The 23,432-nt window shown below is 41.4% G+C and overlaps 1 protein-coding gene across 5 annotated transcripts in view; it reads left to right on the plus strand.

Annotated features, from left to right (window-relative positions):
* LOC141954776 (zinc finger MYM-type protein 4-like) overlaps positions 1-20,620 on the plus strand; it is a 44,578-nt gene extending 23,958 nt beyond the window's left edge. For 4 of the 5 annotated variants that reach the window (XM_074894661.1, XM_074894662.1, XM_074894663.1 and 1 more), the window contains 19 exons: positions 394-509; positions 640-912; positions 1,398-1,548; positions 1,809-1,981; positions 2,350-2,500; positions 4,105-4,245; positions 4,538-4,575; positions 5,761-5,905; positions 6,926-7,044; positions 7,386-7,557; positions 8,609-8,662; positions 8,786-8,965; positions 9,454-9,548; positions 10,119-10,290; positions 12,011-12,162; positions 13,502-13,613; positions 14,950-15,198; positions 16,067-16,196; positions 17,654-20,620. In XM_074894661.1, coding sequence (XP_074750762.1) covers positions 394-509; positions 640-912; positions 1,398-1,548; positions 1,809-1,981; positions 2,350-2,500; positions 4,105-4,245; positions 4,538-4,575; positions 5,761-5,905; positions 6,926-7,044; positions 7,386-7,557; positions 8,609-8,662; positions 8,786-8,965; positions 9,454-9,548; positions 10,119-10,290; positions 12,011-12,162; positions 13,502-13,613; positions 14,950-15,198; positions 16,067-16,196; positions 17,654-17,861 — 2,831 coding nt within the window. In that variant the 3' untranslated portion in view covers positions 17,862-20,620. Of the gene's footprint in view, positions 1-393; positions 510-639; positions 913-1,397; positions 1,549-1,808; positions 1,982-2,349; positions 2,501-4,104; positions 4,246-4,537; positions 4,576-5,760; positions 5,906-6,925; positions 7,045-7,385; positions 7,558-8,608; positions 8,663-8,785; positions 8,966-9,453; positions 9,549-10,118; positions 10,291-12,010; positions 12,163-13,501; positions 13,614-14,949; positions 15,199-16,066; positions 16,197-17,653 lie in introns of those variants that run through there. The other variant, XR_012632247.1, reaches the window with a different exon arrangement.
* The last annotated feature ends 2,812 nt before the right edge of the window (positions 20,621-23,432 follow it).

Raw genomic sequence — 23,432 nt, forward strand, 5'->3', positions numbered from 1 at the left:
GGTTTCCCAGCTAGACAAATGCACTTCTGTGGACATACACCATGCCACTGCTGTGACTGTTCTGCCCCTTGTTCTCCAGGGTGATTAGCTTAGTTACCTCTGCCTAATGTTGCATTGAGCTAGGCAAACATATTCTCAGCTATTTTTCTTGCAAAATAGAAAAATGCTTACTGACATCCTAGGGATACTGGGAGATTAATTAAAGGATCTGGCAAGCAACAGGCACCGCAGCTGCAGTGTCTGCTTCTGAATCTGTAGAAACTTCGTCTTGGGCTTCTGTGTGTACCTTGGCTTGTCATTCACATTCTCTGGTTTTGTATGCACAGTGCAAAATTATCTGCAATACGACTTGATGTTGCATAAATCACTTTTTCTTCTCTGTTTCACCCTCAGGTGTTCAAGTTCAGTGCAACAGCTGTAAAACTTCATCAAACCCTCAGTATCACTTGGCTATGTCAGATGGGAGCATACGCAATTTTTGCAGCTACAGTTGTGTAGTAGCTTTTCAGGTGTGGCACCTAGGATTTCTTCTTAGCTGAATTAACAGAATCATAAATTGATGGTGTAAATGTCTGGGATGTTGGGTAAAATACGTCATACTGTAAAATAAAGTCTATTCCTCGATTTGCTTTCCTGCAGAATTTGTTCAACAAGCCTGCAGGAATGAACTCCTCAGTAGTTCCTCTGTCGCAAGGTCAAGTCATTGTAAGCATTCCCTCGGGGGCGACAGTATCGGCGGGCAGCACCACCTCGACGGTGTCCCCCAGCACCGTGAGCAGCTCAGCTGCAGCTGGTCTACAGAGGCTGGCTGCCCAGTCCCAGCAAGTCACTTTTGCCCGCCCTGTTGTAAAACTCAGGTGTCAGCACTGTAACAGATGGTTTGCAACCAAACCAGAACTGCTTGACTACAAGGTAATCAAGATTAGGGCTTTTGAACCTTGTATTTCTCAACAGAAACCCAGCAAATTGTAGCTTATATGCAGTGGTCTGTCAGTATTGCTCTGTTGCTTATTATGACCTGCTATGGAAGAATTTGGAACTGATTTTGGTATCATTTAACCGTTATGGATATTAATACTGATATTAGTTCTTTGATCTTAAAAGCAGAAAAAAACCCTCCAAAAAACCCAAACTCTATGATTGCCTGGCTAGGTAAGCATGTTCCCGATTCTTGGTCCCAGCAATGATTAATTTAACTCCAGGACAAAGCACATCGATGAGGGCTTTCTACTGAAAATTGTGCTGTGTTATAAAGCTAAATGGGGAGACTTAACTGCTAGTGCTGTCTGTTGTTGATTTCGAAGGGTATAAATACGCTTCTGAGTTTGGATTAACAGTTAAAATGTATTATCTGGGATGTGAAACATTGAAACCAAAACATTCTGGCCATGTTGCAGGGTAAAATGTTCCAGTTCTGTGGGAAGACCTGCTGTGATGAATATAAGAAGAGGAGCAGTGTAATGGCAATGTGTGAATACTGCAAAATTGAGAAAATTATCAAGGAGATGGTGCGATTCTCAGGCGTAGATAAACCATTCTGTAGTGAAGGTAAGAAAGAGCAAGACTGTCTCAGACAAATCAAGTCAGAAGTGTTTTGCCAAAATTATTGGTGATACAAAGAGAAATCTAATCTTTTTAGGTTAGGAAACTGGTTTTTAGGTTTAGAAACACAGAACTTTGTTCACACTTTACATTTTAATGATATATTTCAACAAATTATTACAGACATAACTAAATACAAGAACTAGAAGTGCTGAGCAAATGTCATTTTGATACTGAAGTTTGGGTTTTTTGCTGTTTTCTTTTAGGTTGTAAGCTGCTCTATAAACATGACTTGGCTAAGCGCTGGGGAAACCACTGTAAAATGTGCAGTTACTGTTTACAGACTTCCCCCAAACTGGTCCAGCATCACTTTGGGGGGAAAATGGAGGAATTTTGCTCAGAGGAGTGCATGTCTAAATTCACAGTTTTGTTTTACCAGGTAAGCCATATTCTGACATAACATCCTCTAGAGTATTAACGTGTTAGCAAAAGAACCTTTGTACATTAGGAGCTGAGTGAACTGCCTGTAGCTGACTTCTGTGTCCATGCAATATATTGCATATATGTGAGGGATGAGTAAATCCTTCTTAAGTTTTGAGTACCAGTTTTCTGTGTAGCGAAAACCTAATATGGGTTGTGGGAAGACAGACACTGAACATTCTGCTGCTTTGTGTTACGCTGCAACAATGATGCACCCGTAGAGATTTCTTTATATTTGCTGAGCAGGGTGCAAAGAGGTTTTTGTACACGTATTCTTTGTTGCTGTTTACAAGTGTGTTTAATTTCTCCCTCACTCTGTTTTCCTAGATGGCAAAGTGTGATGGTTGTAAGAGACAAGGTAAACTCAGTGAGTCCATGAAATGGCAAGGGGAGATCAAGCATTTTTGCAATCTGCTTTGTATTCTGTTGTTCTGTAATCAGCAATGTGTTTCTGACCCTCCACCCCCAAACAACACAGGTAAAACAGGCTGGGAGTAGTATTGCCTTTTGGTGTGCATGACAGTGATACTAACATTTATTTGGAAAATCGATTCAGTGAACTTTTTAACATCTATCTTCTACTGGGGGGCTTGCCCATTGCTATTGAACAGGCTCAGCTTTAGATCTCTCTCTTACTTCAGATGATTTCAAACTTCTGCAGGTATGAAATGAGATTGCTGCATATACCAAACCTAGATTGTGATTTTAAAGAAGATGAGACAAAGGCACTTGCTTTTCAATCACTTTCATAAAACAAAGGCCTATTTTATTGGGGTAAAATGTACTGATATCTACTGAAGACATGTTAAATACCTAGCTTGTCTCCTGTACTTGATAACACACAGCCAGATACGGTAGAACGTTAATGTTCATTTAACAAAAAAAGATCAAGTGGTGAAATTAGTAGACTTAATGGTTCTAAATGCAGACTTCCATATATGCACTTAAAATAGCCAGTTCTGCATAGTCTGTAGGCATCTGAAGAAGTTACTATTTCTCTGTCTTTAAGCGTTGATTCTTGAAGTATCAATGCCAAGGTTAATGTGTGCTGTAGCTGTTTCCTTGCTCGTTATTTTAGCAGATGGAATGGGAAGGAGGGTGGGAATGAAGCCCACGGGAATAGGAACTGTGAGTTTCTGTAGGGAATGAAATGCAAAGGGAAGAAAGGAAGACAGGCCCCCAAAGACAGGAAGAAGAGAAACAAAGGCTAGAAATAGCACTGATCCTAAAGAGGGGCGTAATCTCCCACTGAGTGGTGGTGACTGCAACTGTAAGGTACCCAACAAGCAATGAAGAATATTAACTAAAAGTTTATAGTGTGCACCAGGCCATATTCAACTCTTCAGCTTTGTGCACATCTGCTGCTTACATTGGTGGGAGCCGTTTTCCCTGATTAAGAGTAACATATAAGTAAGTTTGTACTTTCAGACTGTAACTATACAATGTGACATTCCTGGTCTTGTCAGTGCATTTGGCTGTTAGTAAGGATAGCAAAATGTGTGGTGGGCCTGCTTCTCCAGAAGGGTGCCTGCAGCTTCAGCTGAGGCAAGTGCAACGCCTTTGCAAAACTGGTCTCCAGGCATCTGACGTGGGGGCTGCCAGGATAGTGGAGTGCTTCAGGACAGTATTTTTTTGATGAAATGCGGTAACTCATGGGATGGTGCTTTCAAATGGAAAGAAGCTAAGAATTCCCCTCACTGTGAGAGCCTCATAAGATTCACCTCGTTCATTAATTGTCAGGGTCTCCTGTACTGCGTGTGTTTGGTACCGAGCGCACTGAGGCATCCACTCCTCTTGTCTCCTGGGTGCTGCTGTAATACACATACTGTTACAAAGAGAAAGCTGCCTTCACACTATGGTGAACTTCTGAAGTGTTTCAGTGACTGGGAAACAGCTTAGGTTTGCTTGTGGAACCAGCTCCTATTTAAACTGAAACGCTGCAGTTGGACACCTACATTCCCTTCTCATACAGCAGGCTTTTTCATTTGGAGATGAGTCTGGAGGGTGGGTGTTGTTTCAGAAATGCAGTTTTATAAATTATTTTCTTGCTTATTTTAGTTTTCTTCTGTTCACTCTGTCCAGCAAACCTTTCTATGGCACCAGCTTCCTCATCAGGCCCTTCTTCTTTGAGAAAGGACTCAACCCCTGTCATAGCAAATGTGGTGTCCCTTGCAAGCACCCCTGCTGCCCAGCCTACGGTTAACTCCAACAATGTTTTACAGGGTAAGACTGCTGAATATGATGCCTGTATTTTTAAATCTCTGTTCCTGAACACTTATATTTGTTCTGGAATCTTTTCCACTGAGGACAACAGCCACTCCTTCATTATCCTTCACATCAGTGCAGATGGTTAGTTTTGTCCTTCCTTTACCTAGGTATAAATAATGATTTAAACCTATGTACATACACCAGGGAATGAGGTTGGATGGGAATTCCTTTTTCTTGACCTTGGCAGAGTATGGACTATGGTCCTTGATGATAAGTACACAGGCTATTGTATGTTTTTTCTTCACAGGTGCAGTCCCTACTGTGACAGCAAAAATAATAGGAGATGTAAGTTTTACAAGAGACTTTTTTTCTCACTTTTGGCCAGATTGTATCAATAACAAGTAAAGTATCCAAGAATTTTGCACTGTCATTTTGTAATCGCTTTTCCTGGTTGTGATTGGGATTTAAAACTCATCGAGCTTGCAGATACTTTTTTAAAAATGGATAGAACTTGTATGGTATAAAAGTCTTTTTGTGTCCACTGACAGATTGATAAGATGTTTCAAGACAAAGCTTCTCAAATTGTAGCTCTTGAGATGGCTGTAGTTCTCAAGCAATTCATGGGTGGCTCCTGTACTTGAGGCTACGTTCTGTGCCCAGAAGTGGGATGTGATGTCTGTAGGGCTAGCATGGGAGGAAGGGGACCAGCGTGGGCTGCTGGGGCTGCCATGACCCAGCTCTTGGCTTTCCTACTCCCTGGTAGTGTGGTAGCGGAGCTGTGGGGAACCATTGTCACCACTTATCTGTGAATAACTCCTAGAGTTCCTGTTCTTGAGCTCTTTGAGGGATGTGGTATGTACATCTTGCAACTCTCTTAAAATAGGTTCTGGAATAGGCTCTTAGGTTCTGGAAGACTGACACCCTTGCTTTTAGCTGAAGTGTCATTTATGGATTAGAGTATGAATTCTCCTTAATGAAATAGATCCTGTTATTTGAATGAATGACTGAGAATTAGAGTTAGCAGGACCTGAAATTATTATGAGCACGAAGTCAGTCTGTGTGTAATCAGGAAGTTATACTGATACTGCCAGCATTTGTGTTCATTTTTCACTTTTATTTCTTTTTGGTGGTTTCACATCAAGTTTTTTGGGCATCTGTATCAGCCAGACTTTTCAGTCGTCAACAGCATCTTAACACAACTCCTCTTTATATCTTTGCCATCAGTAAGATTCCAAGGTCAAAAGTTTATAGAGGTTATTTGACTACAGAAACCAAACATTCTTGCAGATTTGTTCACTGCACTGTTAACAGGGAAAAAAAGCCTATTGTTTGATTAAAATAAATTGAGGTGAAGACCAGAATGCACCAACTACATTAGCAAGCTGGTTTTGCAATAGTTTTTAAATGACCATTTTTATCAGCAAGGAGTGTTGTGAATTGTTCAACCTCCCATAGTAGAGAACAAATACTGATCTTACGATATCCTTCCAACCAATACTGACTGTGCCCCATTTCTATTTTTCCACACAGGCAAGTACTCAGACAGATGCCCTAAAGCTACCACCATCGCAACCACCTAGGCTTCTAAAAAACAAAGCATTGTTGTGCAAGCCAATCACACAGACTAAGGCCACCTCATGCAAACCTCACACACAAAACAAAGAATGCCAGACAGGTATGTATCTAATCTCCTACCCGTTTTATAAAAGTCTCTATTGCAGTTGAGAAAGTAATGCATGATTTATGAAACAGAATATTTTTTAATATATTTTAAAACCTTAAATAGTTTTCAGATTGTTGTATGGTATTTTCCAAGTAGCAGTTTGCCTTACGTATGTAAAATATTTGTGCTATTCTTTGAAATCCATAGAGCTTCATGTGTGATGAATCTTGAGATTTGCTTTAACTCATCTTTAGCATTCTGCAATCATCTTAACTATGGGGGATGAAGTGCAATGGTTAAGTGACATGGAAAAGGCTGTGGAGGGAACTTGCTTTCCTGAGGACAGAATTTGTGAGTTCTTAGGTCTCACAGCTCAAGCCACAAGAGCAGGCTTATTTTAAGTGCATGATTTTTCAAAGATTATTTCAACTCTCACTTTTAGTTATTAGATACAGGTCCTAAGAACCTCTGAAAATTGAGTCCCTGTTTCTAAGATCATTTCACTAGATGCATGTTTGCTCTAAGCTCCCTCTGTGGGAGGACTGTGGGGAAACAGAAGCACCTTCAAAAGCTATTACATAGTCCAGATTGCCATTGAGGAAGTGCTTTTTTCATCATTGTTACTATAGAAGGAGTTTGGGGTATCTAGCCCTTCTTCTTGAGGAAGAAATTAAGTGAGAAGATTGTAGTTGTTTTTTTTAATGATACCTTCTTATGGTCTTGTAGTTAGTTGTGAGATAATTGCAGTAACACGCCATTTTATTGGATGCAGACGTTAGTATTTAATACTTATTTCCACTCTCTTCCCTTCCAGCATTCATGTATGTAGTCCCGGTGCTGTTTCTTTTCAAACTGTAGTATTAGTACTTGTTACAACAATGTTAAAGTGAAAGATGACTCTGAACCAAGGCGTGGTACTGCACACACTGAGTTACAAGCAGAAGTCCAAACAATTATCGTGGACACTCTGGAGTGTACTGGATAGTCATGTGGTTAAACAATCTTTGTTTTGTTCTATTTTTGGTATAACAGAAGAAGTAGTAGTTCCACCGCAGATCGTTGTGGTACCCGTTCCTGTACCGGTGTTTGTGCCAGTGCCCCTTCACCTCTACACTCAGTACACACCAGTTCCGCTTGGGATGCCAGTACCTGTAAGTTACACTTTGGTTCACGAGGGAAGTGGTGTACAATCTGATTCTGAACAGGACACAGCACAGTGTCACTGGGGTTTGTGACTAGTCATGCAAGTGGTGTTTGGAGTCCTTGAAGCCATTTCTTTCCTTGTTGCATCATGTTTGGTTAAGCATCATCGCACAAAACTACCAATTTGTAGAGTTATTGCAGAAATGAAACAAGTTGTCCAGTCTGGAGTTATTTTGAAGTTAAATTCAGTAGTCCTAAAATATATGTAAAAATAAGCGAATCTCCCTTGTGTATTTGCTGGTTCCCTTCACCCCCAAACATGCTCTGACATTTTCCATGTGTTCCATAGGTACCCGTGCCCATGCTCTTCCCAACTACCCTGGAAAACGCTGATAAGATCATTGAAACTATTCAGGATATCAGGGAAAAGGTTCCCACAAATCCATTTGAAGCTGATCTCCTTCAGATGGCAGAAATGATTGCAGAAGATGAGGAGAAAGAAAAAACACACTCTCATGGTGGTATGTGGTATTTTTAAAAAGGAAACTAAATGCAGTGAGGTGAAGGTCCTCTCATCATGGAAAATAGGTAGAGAAATAGATGTAGGGCCTATACTGGCTGCTTCCCCGTGTGCGTGCCAAGTTAAGTGGTCCTGTTGTCTTACAACATTTATTATCCACAGTGAAAGTGTTCATGCAGGTAAAGTGCCAACCTAGCCAGGACTATAATGCTTATATCATGTCTTAGCAATTTTGATTAGTTATTCTTTTAAAATGAGGAGCCCTTCTGGGAATTCAGCTAAACTGTGTATTTGGAGATAATTCTGCCTCTGTGTACAATATTCTATTCTTTATTTTGAAAACATATTTTCTTCTAAGACTAACCCGGTGTTCCTCCATAGTTCCCATCTCAGGTGCTGGTTATAGTTGTACCTTTCTGAAGCTTTTGTAATGTCAGAGGTTTATCAGTCCACATTCAGTAGAGCTATCTTAGCATAGAACCCACGTTAGATACTGAGCACTGACAGTGGCTTAAATGTCTTTGCATTCCCTTTCCCTGATCCTAGGTGATGATTTGACTTTTGTTGACAGTAACAGATTACTAGAGGTAGTAATCTCCAGATCAGTACACCATGCATTAGGAGAAGTCAAAATCAAGAAGACAGAGCAGCTGCTTTACAAGAATATTTTCCTATCAGGCTTTTTATGTTGGATTCTTGGAGGGTGATGCAAGTTAAGAGTGTGTTGGATAGTAATTGTTCCATGTAATAAAAGTGGAACAAGCTGAAAAGAAATGAACAAAATATCTTACTTGTCTACAGATGACTCAAAAACAAACACGGAGGGATGGAAACGTTTGGAAAAGCAAACGTGGATTAGTTCTGCGTTTCTGTTTCTGCCATAATGGCATGACCAAGGTAGAAAGCTGTTAGGAGAACTGTAGTGGAGAAGACGCATCGTGTGTGTTAGTGTTATGACCTAATACGTAGTTTTTTGGTGTTCAGAGTATTTTCTGTTAGTTAAGTAAGCTGTCAGTCATTTGTTAGATACAGATTTCCTTCTTTTTCTAAAGGTTCTCAAACATCTGAGCATGAGCTCTTCCTGGACCCCAAGATATTTGAGAAAGGTCAGTTAGATTTTTTTTTTTTTTGCAAGTGAATTTTGATCCTGATGTATCTTTTCTTGCAAACTTCTCTCTTTGTCTGCCCTTTCCTATAGCACACGGTATATCTGATCACTCTCGTTACAGACCAAGGTAGCACTTACAGTGGAGATCTAGAATCAGAAGCAGTGTCCACTCCCCACAGCTGGGAGGATGAGTTAAATCACTATGCCTTACGATCAAATGCCCTGCCAGAACCAGATCCAGAACTAAAGCAGTTCTCCAAAGGTGATGTGGAACAGGACCTGGAGGCAGATTTTCCATCAGGTCGGTATAATGTGAAGAAAAATGCACTGTTGTATAAAAGTACACAAAATTTTCTGAGTAAGCATTGTACCAGCAGCCTGCTTATGAAGGGTTTGTGTTTTCATGTAGCAAAACTGGATATTTAAAGCTGCAATAATACATCAGCTCTACTAAAAATTACTATGTTACAAATATTACTGGTATCTTTAAAGACACCGTTCTACAAAAGCCCTGACAGGAGTAGCAGGTAGCTTTGACTCCTTTGAATTTATTACTTCTGTGTCCCCAGGTATAACCCACTGTTTGGGGGGTGCTTTTTTCCTCTTCTGAGAATTTACTTTCTTTTTACAGAAGGTACATAGATTGTCTAATTATTCAAAGGTGAAGCCTTATTTGAATGTGCAGGTGTGATTGCAAACTGTAAGGTATTCCACAGTATCTAAGTGACACTTCTACCTGGGCTGGTAAATCATATAATTAAACTCTTAATGGTGTTGATTTGACTTCAGACTCATTTGACCCTCTCAGTAAAGGACTGGGTTTGCATTCACGTTCACGAGCAAGACGGAGACACAGAGATGGCTTCCCACAGCCAAAAAGACGGGTAAGAAAGGACTCCTGGAACACAAGTTCCTCGCATTTGAAGTAATAACATTATGTGCATGCTTTTTCTCAGAAGTAAAAAAATACTGCTCCAGGGTGAAAATGAGAATTCCGTTTAACTATGCTGTATATTTTTTCCTGTTCTGCTATATAAGATAAGATTTTCTTTCTTTCCGCTCCACAACTAGGTAGAATAAATGCTCTTTTTAGTGCAGAACAGTTTTTAGATGTGTATCATTTCAAAAAAACTCCAAAAGAGTTATCTTTTCAGTAGTGTCATAATGTACAGGAGGAAAGAATACATTTTTGCTTGTGTAGCTAGAGAGGAATATATTTCTGTGCATATTTATCAGAGTGAGAATTACTGTATTTTATTGCACCTTTTCTGTAAAATGGGGTTAGTATTTGTTCACATACTAAAAATACATATATATCCACTCAGACTTGTCATGAGAGTAGAATTTTGTTACATGTCCGCATAATGGCCTTTTTATGTGAGATCAAGTTAAGCATCCATAGATGAAGAGCTTATTAAATGTTCCTTTGTTTTGATTTGTTTGTTTGCCTGTAGGGACGGAAGAAGTCTGTAGTTTCTGTAGAGCCCCGGAATCTGATGCAGGGCTCCTACCCAGGGTGCTCTGTTTCTGGGATGACGCTAAAGTATATGTATGGGGTAAATGCCTGGAAAAACTGGGTCCAATGGAAGAATGCACAGGAGGAACCAGGGGACCTGAAGTTTTCAGGTAATTTTTTCTCTCTCGGTGGAAACAGAAATAATTAGTTGAAGAGCACTTGGTGTGATACGTTGTTCAAATAAAAATTAGGATTAGATATCACTGAGTTTTAAAAGATCTGTGAGTGGAGAAAGGATTTTATGGAATACTGTCTTGCATCTTTTCATGGTTTTAAAAATCGTAGCTATTACATTCTTAATTGATCTGTTACCTATTAAAACAGGCTCTAAAATACCAGATTTCTTTTCAACATTAGAAATGTTAGTCTTTTAACCTTCACTTTGTGTACATTTGTGTGTAGTAATTCTTCATTTGCATGCAGTGGCAGGGCCTTTACTGAGCTATTATCAGGCCATAATTCTAAGTTGACAACACTGTCTTGGCCCCATCCTTTTCATCTGTATCTGACACACTCAAAAAGTATTTGTTTGTCAGCATAACTGTTTGCTGTTAAAAAAAAAAAAGCATGCTATGACATAAAAATCTTAACACCTTATTTCTAGGCTTCACAGCTGGAAAGAAACCTTCCAAAAGTCTACCCATTCAGTGCTGCACCCTGCCTGAAACTAACTTTAAAGGGCATGAATTGTTTCTTATGTCTCACTAGGCTGATAGATAATAATGACAATATAAATGTCATTTTAGTTTGTTTTTCTAGTTATGGAATTTTTTTTTTTTACAAAAGCACAGCAGTCCTGGGTTTTGGCAGTGTGTTAACTCCCCTTTTCCCTGGTCTCAAATCTCTTACATGCTTGCACTGAGAGTTTTGTGGACAATGTTTCAGAGTCAAGCAGAGAATTTAAGTTAGGAATATAACTGAGCTTTCTGGGCATGGTGGGGAAGAGAGCAAACTGTATTAAATACTTCTGCAATCTAAAGAACTAAGCATGGCAGGGCTTAGGTAAGAAAGATTGCAAAGGGAAAAATTCTAGTTAGAATGAGATCTGCTTTTTCCTCTTATTTGGAATTTTTACTGTCATTACATGAGAACAGCTGTTTTTTGTTTCCCAGAAGAAGAGTAATCACATGAGTTACTGTGTTTTCTTCTTGTGGCTAAGGAAGCAAATATTACAGTCAGCTCCAGGAAACTGTGTGCACCCACACCCCTCCCAGAAAGGTTCCCTGCTTAGTCCCAGGCAGGCACTTTTGTAAGCTGTGGAGCAGCCAACCCTGGTAATTTCACTGCAGATTCTTTGACGGATCCGTCCCCTGGTTGCTCTGCTTCCCTTTCTGAATCCCGTGCATGTCCTGTTAAGCTCCATTCCTCCTCCCTTTAAGGGGTTGAATATGCTGCACTCAACTCATGTCCAGAGCTATTAGGAAATTCTCAAGACCTTTCTCTCACTCAGGATTCCCCTGAGTCCAGCCACAGAGGTGAAACCTATTTATCAGCCCTACGCTGAGTACATGCAGCTGTTGCCACGCCGCATCTTTGGGTTCAGCACACTCCCTAACGTTTAGGTGTCTTAGCTTTAAATACCTGCAGCCTTACTACTCAGTTGCAGCATTTGTACTCATTGCACATGCAGGTGGTTTCTTTTTTATTGGCCAAATCCTCATTTAATTGTTAGCCAACAGATAGGAAATAGTTCACAAGTTTAGTCATACAGGGTACTTCATGTATGAGGTACAAGATTTAATAGTTCTGCCCATGTGAAATAATAAGGAACAGGTGAAGATTTAATCTGTCGAATTAAGTTAATTTTTCTCATAATTTTTTTGGCCACAGTTCGTCCTGTGAAACTCAAGGAGGACATTCTCTCATGCACTTTTGCTGAGCTGAGTTTTGGCTTGTGCCAGTTTATTCAAGAGGTGCGGAGACCAAATGGAGAAAAATACGATCCTGACAGCATCTTATACTTGTGCCTTGGAATTCAGCAGGTAACTTGGAAAATTAGGGTACTGCTGAGAATGTACGAAACTTGCTCTGGTTATTTATGCTTTATATCCATAGTACCATGCAGCTGCTTGTTTTTGTAGAGGAGGCAAGAATGTGTCTTTTTTTCTGCTTTATTCTTAGCCTGTGTTAATCCCGTATTTGACTAATTTGTCTGGACCTTTTTATGACCAGAGTGAACAGACTTCTTCTGTACCTGGGAGGAGTGTGGTGTGGAGGACTAGGTGTTTCTGCCTAGGCACACATCTTTGGGTTTGGTTCCTTTTTGATCCTTTCTCATGTATAGGAAAGATTTGCTCCTCAGAAATATTTGCTTTATGATGGAATGTTTTAGATGTAAACTAGTTGGAGAACGCTCTCCTAATATACACGTTTACATGGAAGAGGTTACCCAGCAAAGACTGAGCTCCTTCAGCGGCTAGACAGATACCTGTTGTGTTGGCAATATTTACAGAAAAAATACGATGGGAATAATTGCATTGAAATTAATGAATGCTAAGAGTAATTTAATTAAGTCCTTGCTACCTGCCTTGAAACAGTTGCAGTACAAACCTAGTATAATGTTAACTTCTGTTTAATACAGAAGTTCTGTGTATTTCTGTTAGAGGCTTTTTTTTTTTTGACTAGCCTGCTTGTTCCTTTCCTTAAACAGTCATTTGAAGATAAGGAATCAAAAGCTACTTCCAATGTAAAACCTATCGTTTGACTAGGCATGGAATTATCTTAATTTTTTTTCCTGGCTATGCTTGAAAAAATTGCAGAAAGAGTTAAAATTCAAAGTGCCATTGATAAGCTCTAGGAGTATCAGCAATTTCTGAGTGTTCCAGTTTTGACTCATTGATACACACTCCTGGCTTGTAGAAGACATTTTTTAACTGCAGCTTGACAAGAGTTGAGGGGACTTTTACCTTGATACTATAAGTCAAACTGTTTCAGCAGCCTAGCACTGGGCCTATATCTATTATCAGGAGGTATTAGCATGTGAAGTTCTTTTCAACAGGAAAATATTCAGTAACTCTTCTGGTTTTTATAGGCGTATAAATTTAGCAAGAATATTTAACACTTAGAGGATGATGATTTTTCAGAAAACAGCTCTAGAGCTTGGAATATTAACAATAATTCTTGCCTAGATCTCTCATTTCATACTGGGGAGGTCCCAGTCTCTGCAGAAAATTTGATTTGATACCTTACTGAAGATTTCGACAAAGTGTTTTGGACCATAAGACACTGGGACATAAGAAAGAAAAATAATCTGATGTCCTGTATCTTCTCTGCAATGTTACATAATCACAAACTGTATGTCTTCCTTTTTTTCTCTCGTAGTACCTGTTTGAGAATGGTAGAATAGATAACATTTTTACCGAGCCCTATTCCAGGTTTATGATTGAACTTACAAAACTTTTGAAAATCTGGGAACCTACAATTCTTCCAAATGGTAGGACAATTATTTTGTTTTGTGTAGCTGCATGACAAAGCTGTATTATAAATTAATATTTTCTCAGTGCCATGAAGAAGAATGTGATCTGAGGCATTCACGTTAGTCTCCTCTTTCTCCACCATGTAATTGTTTGTGGTAGACTAGCATCATGGATTTTATGTCTGTCTCTACCAGTTATGGATTACACTTAAATACATCTTTGCCTCTGATCAATCTCTCAGCTCCTTTGAAAGAAAGGCTGCCCATTCCGGTAGTCCAGTTCTTCTCTTCCCTCAAGTTGTAGCTACTCTTTTTTGAATACAGGTAGCCAGAATTGTTTACAGTATTTGAGATGAGTTACTGCAAATACCACGTACAGTTGCACTGGTAGTTCCCTATTAGTACTGGAAATATTCTTTCTGATAAATCCGAGGATCACATTAGCAAGTCATTGGAATCTTGTCTCGACTCCTCAATTCCAAGTTGTTCTCACCTCAGTCACTTCCAAATTAAGAGCTCCCAAATTCTGCAGATATTTTTAATTGGTCTTCAAGTACGATCATGCAGTTTTTAAAGCTGGACATTAGCTGGATTAGTACATAAGATCTTTTTCAGAGTATCAGCAAAACCTGAGTGATGTTGGCAACTCCATACATGTATCCACAACTGGCTTTTCATTTAGAAAATGAACTTTTTATTTAATACAGAAATAATCCAATTATTTATAGGCTGCTGCATACAGTGATTTGTTTTTTTCTCTTACAAGTCCCCATATCTCCTTTTCCTAACTGACTTACGACAATCACAATGGGCTGTTTGTATATAAAGATGGTACATTTTAAACTCATGCTCCATGTCTTAGGAATTATACATTTTTGCATTAGGCTGACTTTGGTTTAGCACAGTGAAATTAGAACTCAGTGAGATTCTGCTGCTGTCTGCAATCTGCCTTTATATCCTTCTCTCCGTTCTTCAGGTATTGGAAGATCATGCTGTTCCTCAGCTTGGTTCCCCATGCTCCCTCTTACGTTCTGCATGCAGTCTTCTGCGTTTTATTGGAATTACAATTGCTTATGATAGGTCTGAATTCGATCTGACACGCGGTTCCTTAATATAGAAGGTTAACTGAAAGAGGACTTCTATGTATCTCTGGCAAAATCTGCCTACCTAATTTTACTCATTTCTGCCTTCCCATCCTGCTCACGTAGGATGTTTTCATCGCTTTGGGAAAATTCTGAAAATCTGCTAGATTAGACACGGGCTATAAAAGCCGATCATTTGTAACTGAATATGGGGACAGCCCTAAAATTGCATAAATAACTCTCTTCTTTTTTTCTTTGCCCATTGTTTCTAGGTTATATGTTCTCAAGAATTGAAGAAGAACACTTGTGGGAATGTAAACAGCTGGGTGCATATTCCCCTATTGTTTTATTGAACACACTTCTATTCTTCAACACCAAATACTTCCAACTAAAGAATGTCAGTGAGCACCTGAAACTATCCTTTGCCCATGTTATGAGACGCACCCGAACGCTGAAGTATAATACTAAGATGACATATTTACGTTTTTTCCCGCCCTTTCAAAAACAAGACGTAGAATCAGGTGAGTGCTTTCCAATCATCTGAATTTTAGCAATTATATTTGTATTGTCTACTCCTTTTTTTAAAAAAGACTGGGGAGAAAAATGTGTTGTGCAGTAAGGAGAGCTGTGAATATGCTGTTAACCTGTACATTTTCAAGATTTTTTCACTCTAGTAAGGTTTAAAGAAATTCTGCATGAGCCCAGGTGTCCAGTAAAAGCTTACAAAAGAGGTGCCACACATTTGGTTGCAAATTTGTTTAATAGCTTTTATAACATCCTGGGCTTCATAACGCTTTATTAACTACTGCATGAGTTAAAGGCCTTTTCTGAAGTCCTTTCTCAGGACGTCATATTCTTGAGGTCCAGACCCTTGTCATGCCCTTCTAATTGCCAGATTTATCCTAGGTCTGCGCGGTGACCAAACAAGGCAGCGCCAACGGAGAGGAGCAGTTCAGATGAAGCTAGGGGCTTGCGCATGAGCAGGGACTATCCTCTGGACCTCAGAGGCAAAGACAGACAGCTTTTTGTTCGCAGTTGTTTTTTGGTATTTGTAAAAGGGAAGTCTTTGATCCTATTGGCTTCTTCAGTTAATAGTTCCAGTGTGTTACATGAATTCTGCTTTATTAAGAAAAATGATATCCTCCGTATTTTTCTGCTAGTTACTAGTTCTTGTTGATTTTCTGGCAGAGGAGTAGGCTGTGGGCAGCCTGTAGCATATGCAATCTGTTGCCCCTCCAGCAGGTCAAACCGGTTGACTTGCTTGTGGCAGATAATCAGGTCAAGTAGATGCACAGTCCCATCACTGAGCGCTAGGCTCAGTGACTAAGGCTTATCCTCGAAGGCGCTGTTTTTCACTGAGCTTCTGTGATGCTGTTTTTGTGTATCCAGATAAATTATCTGTAGGCAAAAGGAAACGCAGCGAAGATGAGGAGATTTCAACAGCAGTGGAAATGGCTGAAAATACGGATAATCCCCTGCGATGTCCAGTCCGACTTTATGAATTCTACTTATCAAAATGGTAAGTGACAAAACTTGATCTTTGATCTGTATGTAGATTAGAACAGGCATTTGGGCAAGGATCCCCTTCAGACCTTTTGCCCCAGTGCTGTGGGCTCCTGTCTCCAGTTCCTGGTCCCTCGGTGTGAACGGAACTGTGCTGACAGGGCTTCCAGCACCAGCACTGCTCTTAGACTCAGCACATAGGAAGGATTTGGTACTGGTGTTGAGTCGAGAGGAGAGAGGGAGAGAGATGTATTCTTTCAGTGCCTGTTTACACATCCATGGGGTGTAAGTGTAAACAGGGGGCGTAACTGCAGTGACCGTGATGTTCTCATCTCCCTTAATTCCCAGACAGGATCCTTCTTTTGAGAAGGTTTTAACTAATACCCTGACATCATGTTCCTTGTGAGAGAGGGTAGGAAAAGTGTGAATTAAGTAAAACTGGTGGTAGCTTTTGCCTGCTGAAATGTGAGATGAACTGGTATTTAGGAGTTAGAAAAGAGACTATATAGCAGAGACATACACATAAATCATTTTGTCTCTCCTGTTTCTATATAAACTTTAGTTAGATCATTGAGCAGGTGGAATATGATGTTCTTCTCTCTTCAAAGAAAATACCCATGCAAAATGGAACAGCATCTCATTAGTGTCAGCTAAAACTTAAATAAATCACCCTTAAAAATGCAGCTACTGAGCTTACTACAAATAGTCCCATTACTTAGGCGCAGGCATGCCTAGCAGCTGTCCCGACTCCGGCTCCCTCTTCTTCCTTCCTTGTCTTCGCTTGCAGATTGTTAGAAGCTTTTAGCTGTCCTTGGGCTGGGAAGGTATTTTCATTCTCCTCATCATATATCATAGCCGAGTCCCTGCAGTGGTGCAAGCAGCAGTAAAAATTCACTTTGCTGTTTTAATGTGAATATTCCAAAGCCAGGTAGGAGGGCTCCTTGCTCTAGAGGGCTTTGTCTCTTCCTGCCAGAGCCTGAAAGCTGCCTCGGAGTCAGACGGTCAGTCTTTCAAGCAGATGGGCTTTTACCATTCTGCCCCACGAGCAGGCAAGCTAGGGTTTAGTCTGGCTAGCTCTCGAACATTCCCTGTGCCAGAGTGCACAGCAATTCTGGAATACTCGAACCAGTTTCATTCAGAGACTGAATGCCAGATGCATCTAGCAATCGTACCAAGGTGCTAGTACCACTAATTGGATGAACTATGATTGAAGAACATCTGTGAAGAAGTCTCTCCAATTTTCTTTGTTTCTTTATAAGTAACTAAGTGACCTGGAAACAACTTAACTGTTCCCTAAGTTGAAGGGGGGAAACCAAGTCACTAACAAAAAGATTTTCATTATGCTGTTCAAATCACAGCGTTGTCGTCTCAACGTAACTTTCATTTTCTTTGCTGTTTCTCCTTCCCGTTTTATGAGAAGGACTCTTAACGCTGCCTTCCGATAATGTGCTCTTCCTTTCTTTACGTTGACAGTTCCGAAAGCGTGAAGCAGAGGAGTGATGTATTTTACCTTCAACCCGAGCGCTCCTGTGTACCCAATAGCCCCATGTGGTATTCCACATTGCCAATAGACCCAGGAACCTTGGACATCATGTTAACACGTATTCTTATGGTGAGGGAGGTACACGAAGAACTTGCCAAAGTCAAATCAGAGGACTCTGATATCGAGTTATCAGACTAACTGAAGTGGGGTATTTTCCTTTGAATACACATCAGAAGCACCAAACTGTGAATACGTCCAGCCTTTGGAAAATGTGTATCAAATAAGCCAAGATAATGTCACCTACAGGCGTATTTTGAACCACAGTGGATGTACAAACTGGAACTGGAAGGAAGCAAGCTGTGTAAGCTGCAAAAACCAACGTCCTGTGGCACCGATAAATCCTCTGAACAAATTCAAGATGAACTAACCTATTTGAGTGGTGCATAAATCCTTTATCTGTTTAGGATTTTTAAAAGTTGTGAGATATTTTTAAGGAAAATGGTTGTGTAAAATCTTACCATAACAATGTTGGGCATGGAGAGCTAGACTGTGGCTCACGTGGCTTCTCAGCCTGATGGCTGGCAGTCCCTGCTGCCAAAGAACACGTGGAGATCCTAGAGCTCTTCACGAGGACAGGAGAGGAAGTGGTGATACTTAGACAGACACCTTCCGTTATAAATACACGTACACATACGCTTTTATAATTTTCTTGAAACTGGGATCAAATGTTAGGAAGGCAGAACCGCTGGCATGTCTGCCAGGGGAGCTGTCTGAATGGACGACTGTCTGGCTGCTGTTAAATGGTCACACGATGCCAGAATCTAGCTCTCGGTCCAGGCTAGTACCAGCTCTAGCTCCGTTCTGTCTTCAACGTGGAAGAGGTGCTGTAGGTCAAACTTCAGAGCGATCATGTTACGGGACGAACATTTCTGGGGTATGTACAGGAGAGTGACTGTCCTGGGGTATGTGCAGAAAATCCCTTACCTAGCCCAGTAGCTCTGCAGTCTGTCAATATAATCTAGCAAATACTGTGGTGCGCGGAAATTTTTTTTCCCTTAAGGCAGCTTTCCTTTCTCCTCTTTCCCTACTCCTGTGTTTTTGGTTATTTTATAAGGCAAATCTGGAGGGCCTTGTCATTTCAAAAGAAAGATACATGCACTCTTTCCACCTTTGCAACGCGTGCAGTGTTGTACAAAGGATGCAGTATTACTTTTGACAACAGAACTGTGGTATAAAATTACCATGTGTGTTTTTTTCCCACCCCACCCAAAGAGTTTTAGTCATAGTGCTGGAAATCGAAAGAGATTTTTTTAAGGCTTGGCTGTTACTGCGTCTTTTTGAAGAGAAAAGCTCCCACATTGTGTTTAGAGGACAGGACATTATCAGATACTGTCTGTATCTCCGTTTTCTCAAGCTATAGATGTGTGTTTCTGATGACCAGTGGTCACAAATTCATTGGAAACCCAAACTATTTTTAAAGAAGAGAATTGTATGGTTTTTATCTAGCTCTGGTCAGTTATCCATCTTCTGTAACAGGGGTCTGATATTTGATCTTGTCACTAAAATTTCAAGAGGTGAAAATCAACAGCCTTGAATTATTTCCTTTTTTTTGTTTTGTTTGTTTTTGTTTTTTAATTATTTTTTTAGCAGTAACAAAGGTAATTTAACAAAAATAAAATCAGAAAGTAGTCTATTGACGTTGTGTACTCAGTAGTCCTGTCCCTGCCTGTAACAGATTTCACTGATGTATTTTTTAATACAGAAAACTATGTGAAAAGTAAACCTGCCCCTGATTCTGTCTGATCAAAGCCCATCTGTGTCTGTCATTTCTGGTCCAAGATACTGCTTTCTCCTTGTCCTGGCCCGGCACTCCCGGGGGAGATGTTTCGGCCGTAGCACATCCCCTGCCAGTGCCCTCCCCAGGCACTTGGAGGCTCAGGGATGCTCCTGCGGGCTGATTTCTTGTTCTGTGAACACTGACCTGTCCCTCCCTGTAGTTATGTTAAGTAGTGAAATAGTAGGCATGGTATTTTGGCTTGGGATGGTTGATAGAACGTTTCAGGGAAAAGAAAATCATTCTGGAAAGATGAGTGTGTAAAAGAAGTCCGAGCTGTGCCTGTGGCACACGGGTGTGCCCAGAACCTCGATGTCAGTAGGGGAGGGGAAGGGTCCAGGAATTCCCGTGTTTCCTGGGCAGCCCCTGCCAGAGCGTGGCTGTGGGGGGCTGCAGCAGGCTGCCTCTGCCCCCTGCCTCTGCCCACTGCCTCTGCCCGCTGCCTCCTTCCCGGGCCGCCCCCAGGGAACGGGCAAGGCAGCAGCTAGGACAGGCTGTTGGGAGGGCAGGCTTCCATCGGGTGGGGATTGTCTGAAAAATAACACCACGTCTGACTTTAATAGACATTAACAGAAATATTCCCATAGAATAAAGTAGCATATTTGTACCTTAGGAGAAACATACTCATCTTTCTTTCTCTGAAGACCCTCAGTCTGTCTTGTCTGTGAACACTTCCACATACGTTAATTGTTTCCAGGTACTTGGAATGAAAGCTATCTGCCTTTCGTATTCTCTCAGCAAGGAAAGTTCAATCACTTCAAGCTTGACTGGCTGAAAGCAAAGTTGTTAAACATTGTGCTCACTCCTTTCACTTAGTGTCTCAGAGATGAGAAGGGTTTCGGTGCAGTTTGATGATACAGTTAGCGGAGCAAATCGTTATAGTTTCAACTTCTCTGGTCAGATACCTTCTGCTTGGAGGCCCTTTGGCAACTGTGTGCATTGTCCGGGGTGTGCCTGGGCCATCTTTGCCTCTCGAGGCATTTCTGGTCAGCCCAGCTAAAGTTCACACTGACTTACAAGATGGATTACCTTGAAGGATTAAAATATATTTATAGATTATACACGTAGGATCAAAATTCTGAACGCGTAGACAAAGTTGTTTATAATAAACATTTCTGACTCATTTGCTGACCGTGCCACAATGTTTATTGCTTGAAATAATTCTTTTAAGGAGAAAAGCCGTGCTGTAGTCTCAGTGTGGACAGAGAAACGACAAAGATGAGTGTGAGAGAGAAAAATAGAAGATGATGCTTCCTGCTAACAGGGTGTCTATGGCTGTGCTGTCCTGCTGCCAGGCAGATGGTTTTGAACTCCCCGTTCAGCGTGCGGGGCCGGTGGCATGGCTCTGCCGTCCGGGTTGAGAGCTTGGAAGTGAGTGCGTTGCGTTGGTTGTTACCGAGTGCATTCACAGCTCTGGCTGCTTACACAAGTCTTTGGATTTTGCAGAGATTTTTGTTTAAAATGCTTCTGGAATGTGGCTGTTACATCCGTGGCGCCGGCAGTTTCCTGGCAGTTCTCGCTGCGGGAGGTGCCCGGTGTGAACCTGCTGCTCTCTCCTGGCTTTGGTTGACTAATGAAGGAAACTGGGGGCACGTTGAATGCCACAGAATTAGGTGCAGAAAGAAGTTAAATTATCTTACGAATTATTCTGCCAACTACTGATCTAAAAGAAACCCCTGGATTTCTCTGGCAGTAGTCTCCAGCTGAGTGATGGCTCCTCAGAGACTTGAAATAAAACGGCAGCAAAGTCACTCATTTCATGTTTCCCCAGGGTGTGCTCCCACAACAGCGAGGCTCCACCGGTGCCGTTTTAGTGCCAGGGTCACAGGAGTGACTCTGAACGTGCAATAAAGTCTTTGGGGTTTGGTAACAATAACTCTTCTTAGTCCCTTGAGCAATACTTTCACTGTTGCCTTAAAAAAAAAAGAAAACAGAACAAATGCTCGTGTATAAAACCCTTACGGTGCTCTTCTCAAACCACTGGCACCGTGCTTGCTAGGTTGGAGTTTTGCTTCCATCAGCACGACAGGTTCCCCCCCTCTTTTTCTTTCTCGTGTCATCCATTTTAAACACTCCTAACAGAGCAGAGGCAAAATTAAGATTTGCTGTCTTCTATTAACTAGCTGCTCATCTGCAGTATGTCCCCTGTAGCATCATCAGCCTTACAGGATTTAAAGAAATAACAGGTTTTGAGCAGTTGAGCTACTGAGCAGTTACTGGTCCTTTCTTTTGCAAGAGAAGCTGTCCAGCTCTGAGGACAGTGTTTTGTACCTGAGTACGAGCACCAAAACCGTGTAAAAATCATGGACCATCGCTGAGGAGAAAGTCTAGAAGGAGTTTTAGGAGCAATGGAGATGGGTGGGAGCGTACTCTGCCTCTTCGAGTTGCAGGTCTTGCCTCACTGAGGGTTGGAATGAGTGGAGCCGGCGTGAGCCACCACTTTTCATCTCATCCTTGGCATTTGAAATGGCAAGACTAGTCCTGCACAGTCACCTCTCTTGTCCCGCTGTGCTCAGCTGCTTGAGAGAAACCTCTTTCACCCAGCGTGACGGCTGCAGATTGGTCGGGCAGGTAGGACTAACGCTGCTTTTGTACCTTCCCCGGGAGGAAATGGCTGGCTTTAATGGTGGGGGGTAGAGTGTTTTTGCACAATATTATTCCATTTGTTAAAAAGTTGACTCCAGCCCCTTCTTAGAAGTTGGATTTTTTAAACCAAGGGGGGAATTACTCATTTAGTCTGACCACTGCCATGAACAGATCCCCTCTAACTTCACCCCGTGGCTCCCTTGCCAAGCCCATAGCACCTGGCTGAGCTCTAAGACCTTGGAATTTTATCTTCAGTTTCCTCCCTTTGCCATTTCCAAGAAGCATTTGATAACTTCTGCGTTGTGCTTTATGAGGAAACTATTTTGGACGTGCCAGAAAGAGGGAGCAGTAACGGAGCGAGTGGTGGTGGAGGAGCCGGTGCAGGGTGCTGGGAAGGTGCTTTGGGCAAGTAGGTGACTGACTACATGGCAAGAAACTGATATTTAAGTGTCTAGGTTTCATCATTTTATATTCAAAGCTTCTCAACTGGATGCTATTAAGAAAAATTAGTGAATGTGGGTGTGGGTCATAGATGGGACCAACTTAGAACCTGAATTTAAAAGCGTTTCAGTTCCTGCACTGAGCATCTGCACCAAAAGCCGTAACAGCTTTTTTATTTTTCAGTTTTCAGCGATAGGTGCTGCTGCCATGGAGGTCATTAGTGCTCAGCCGATGGCACCAGTGCTAGCTCTGGTCCGGGGAGTGCTGCACGGTTGTAGAATGGGGTTTAGAGTCTTAAAGGCTCAAAGGAACTCAGATGTCTTGGATTCTTCTAGCCACAGAACTTAAATTTCCATTGGACATAACATTCACTAAGCTAATGGGTTTTCAGCAGAGAGATGGTTTTTATATTAAATAAATAAACCCGGAAATATCGTAGATGGACCTGCTTGGAGGGAACTGATTACAATTAAACAGTCAAGCTAAAGAAAGCATCGAACACCAAATCTCCAAACGCAGCCCGAGTGCACAATTTTCACTAAACCCAAACGCGGTCCCACTTCCCGCGGTTCGGACTTTCGGCCGCAGGCTGCAAGAGCCACGCGAGCTGTGGCTGGGCTAATTTTGTGGTTCGTAATTGACTATTCGATAGGCCAAGGAACAGCATGCCTAGGGTCTTAGGTCTACGAGTCTGGGACTTTTTATTCTCTTTTCTACATACTTATAACACAAAAGGCCAGACCAATTTGAAAAGGTCCTTCCGACCTGCCAGGAGCCAGGCTTCTTCCTTTAAGAGAAGGGTGTGGGTGACAACTCTTGACTCTCTCCCCCGTTAAGCCACTGACTCATTATCCAGCCCAGGATCCAGCATACACGTCACGTCACTACTGTTGTATCGATGAAGCCTC

Source organism: Strix uralensis, chromosome 25, assembly GCF_047716275.1.
Source record: "Strix uralensis isolate ZFMK-TIS-50842 chromosome 25, bStrUra1, whole genome shotgun sequence".
In the NCBI taxonomy this organism is placed as follows: Eukaryota; Metazoa; Chordata; class Aves; order Strigiformes; family Strigidae; genus Strix; species Strix uralensis.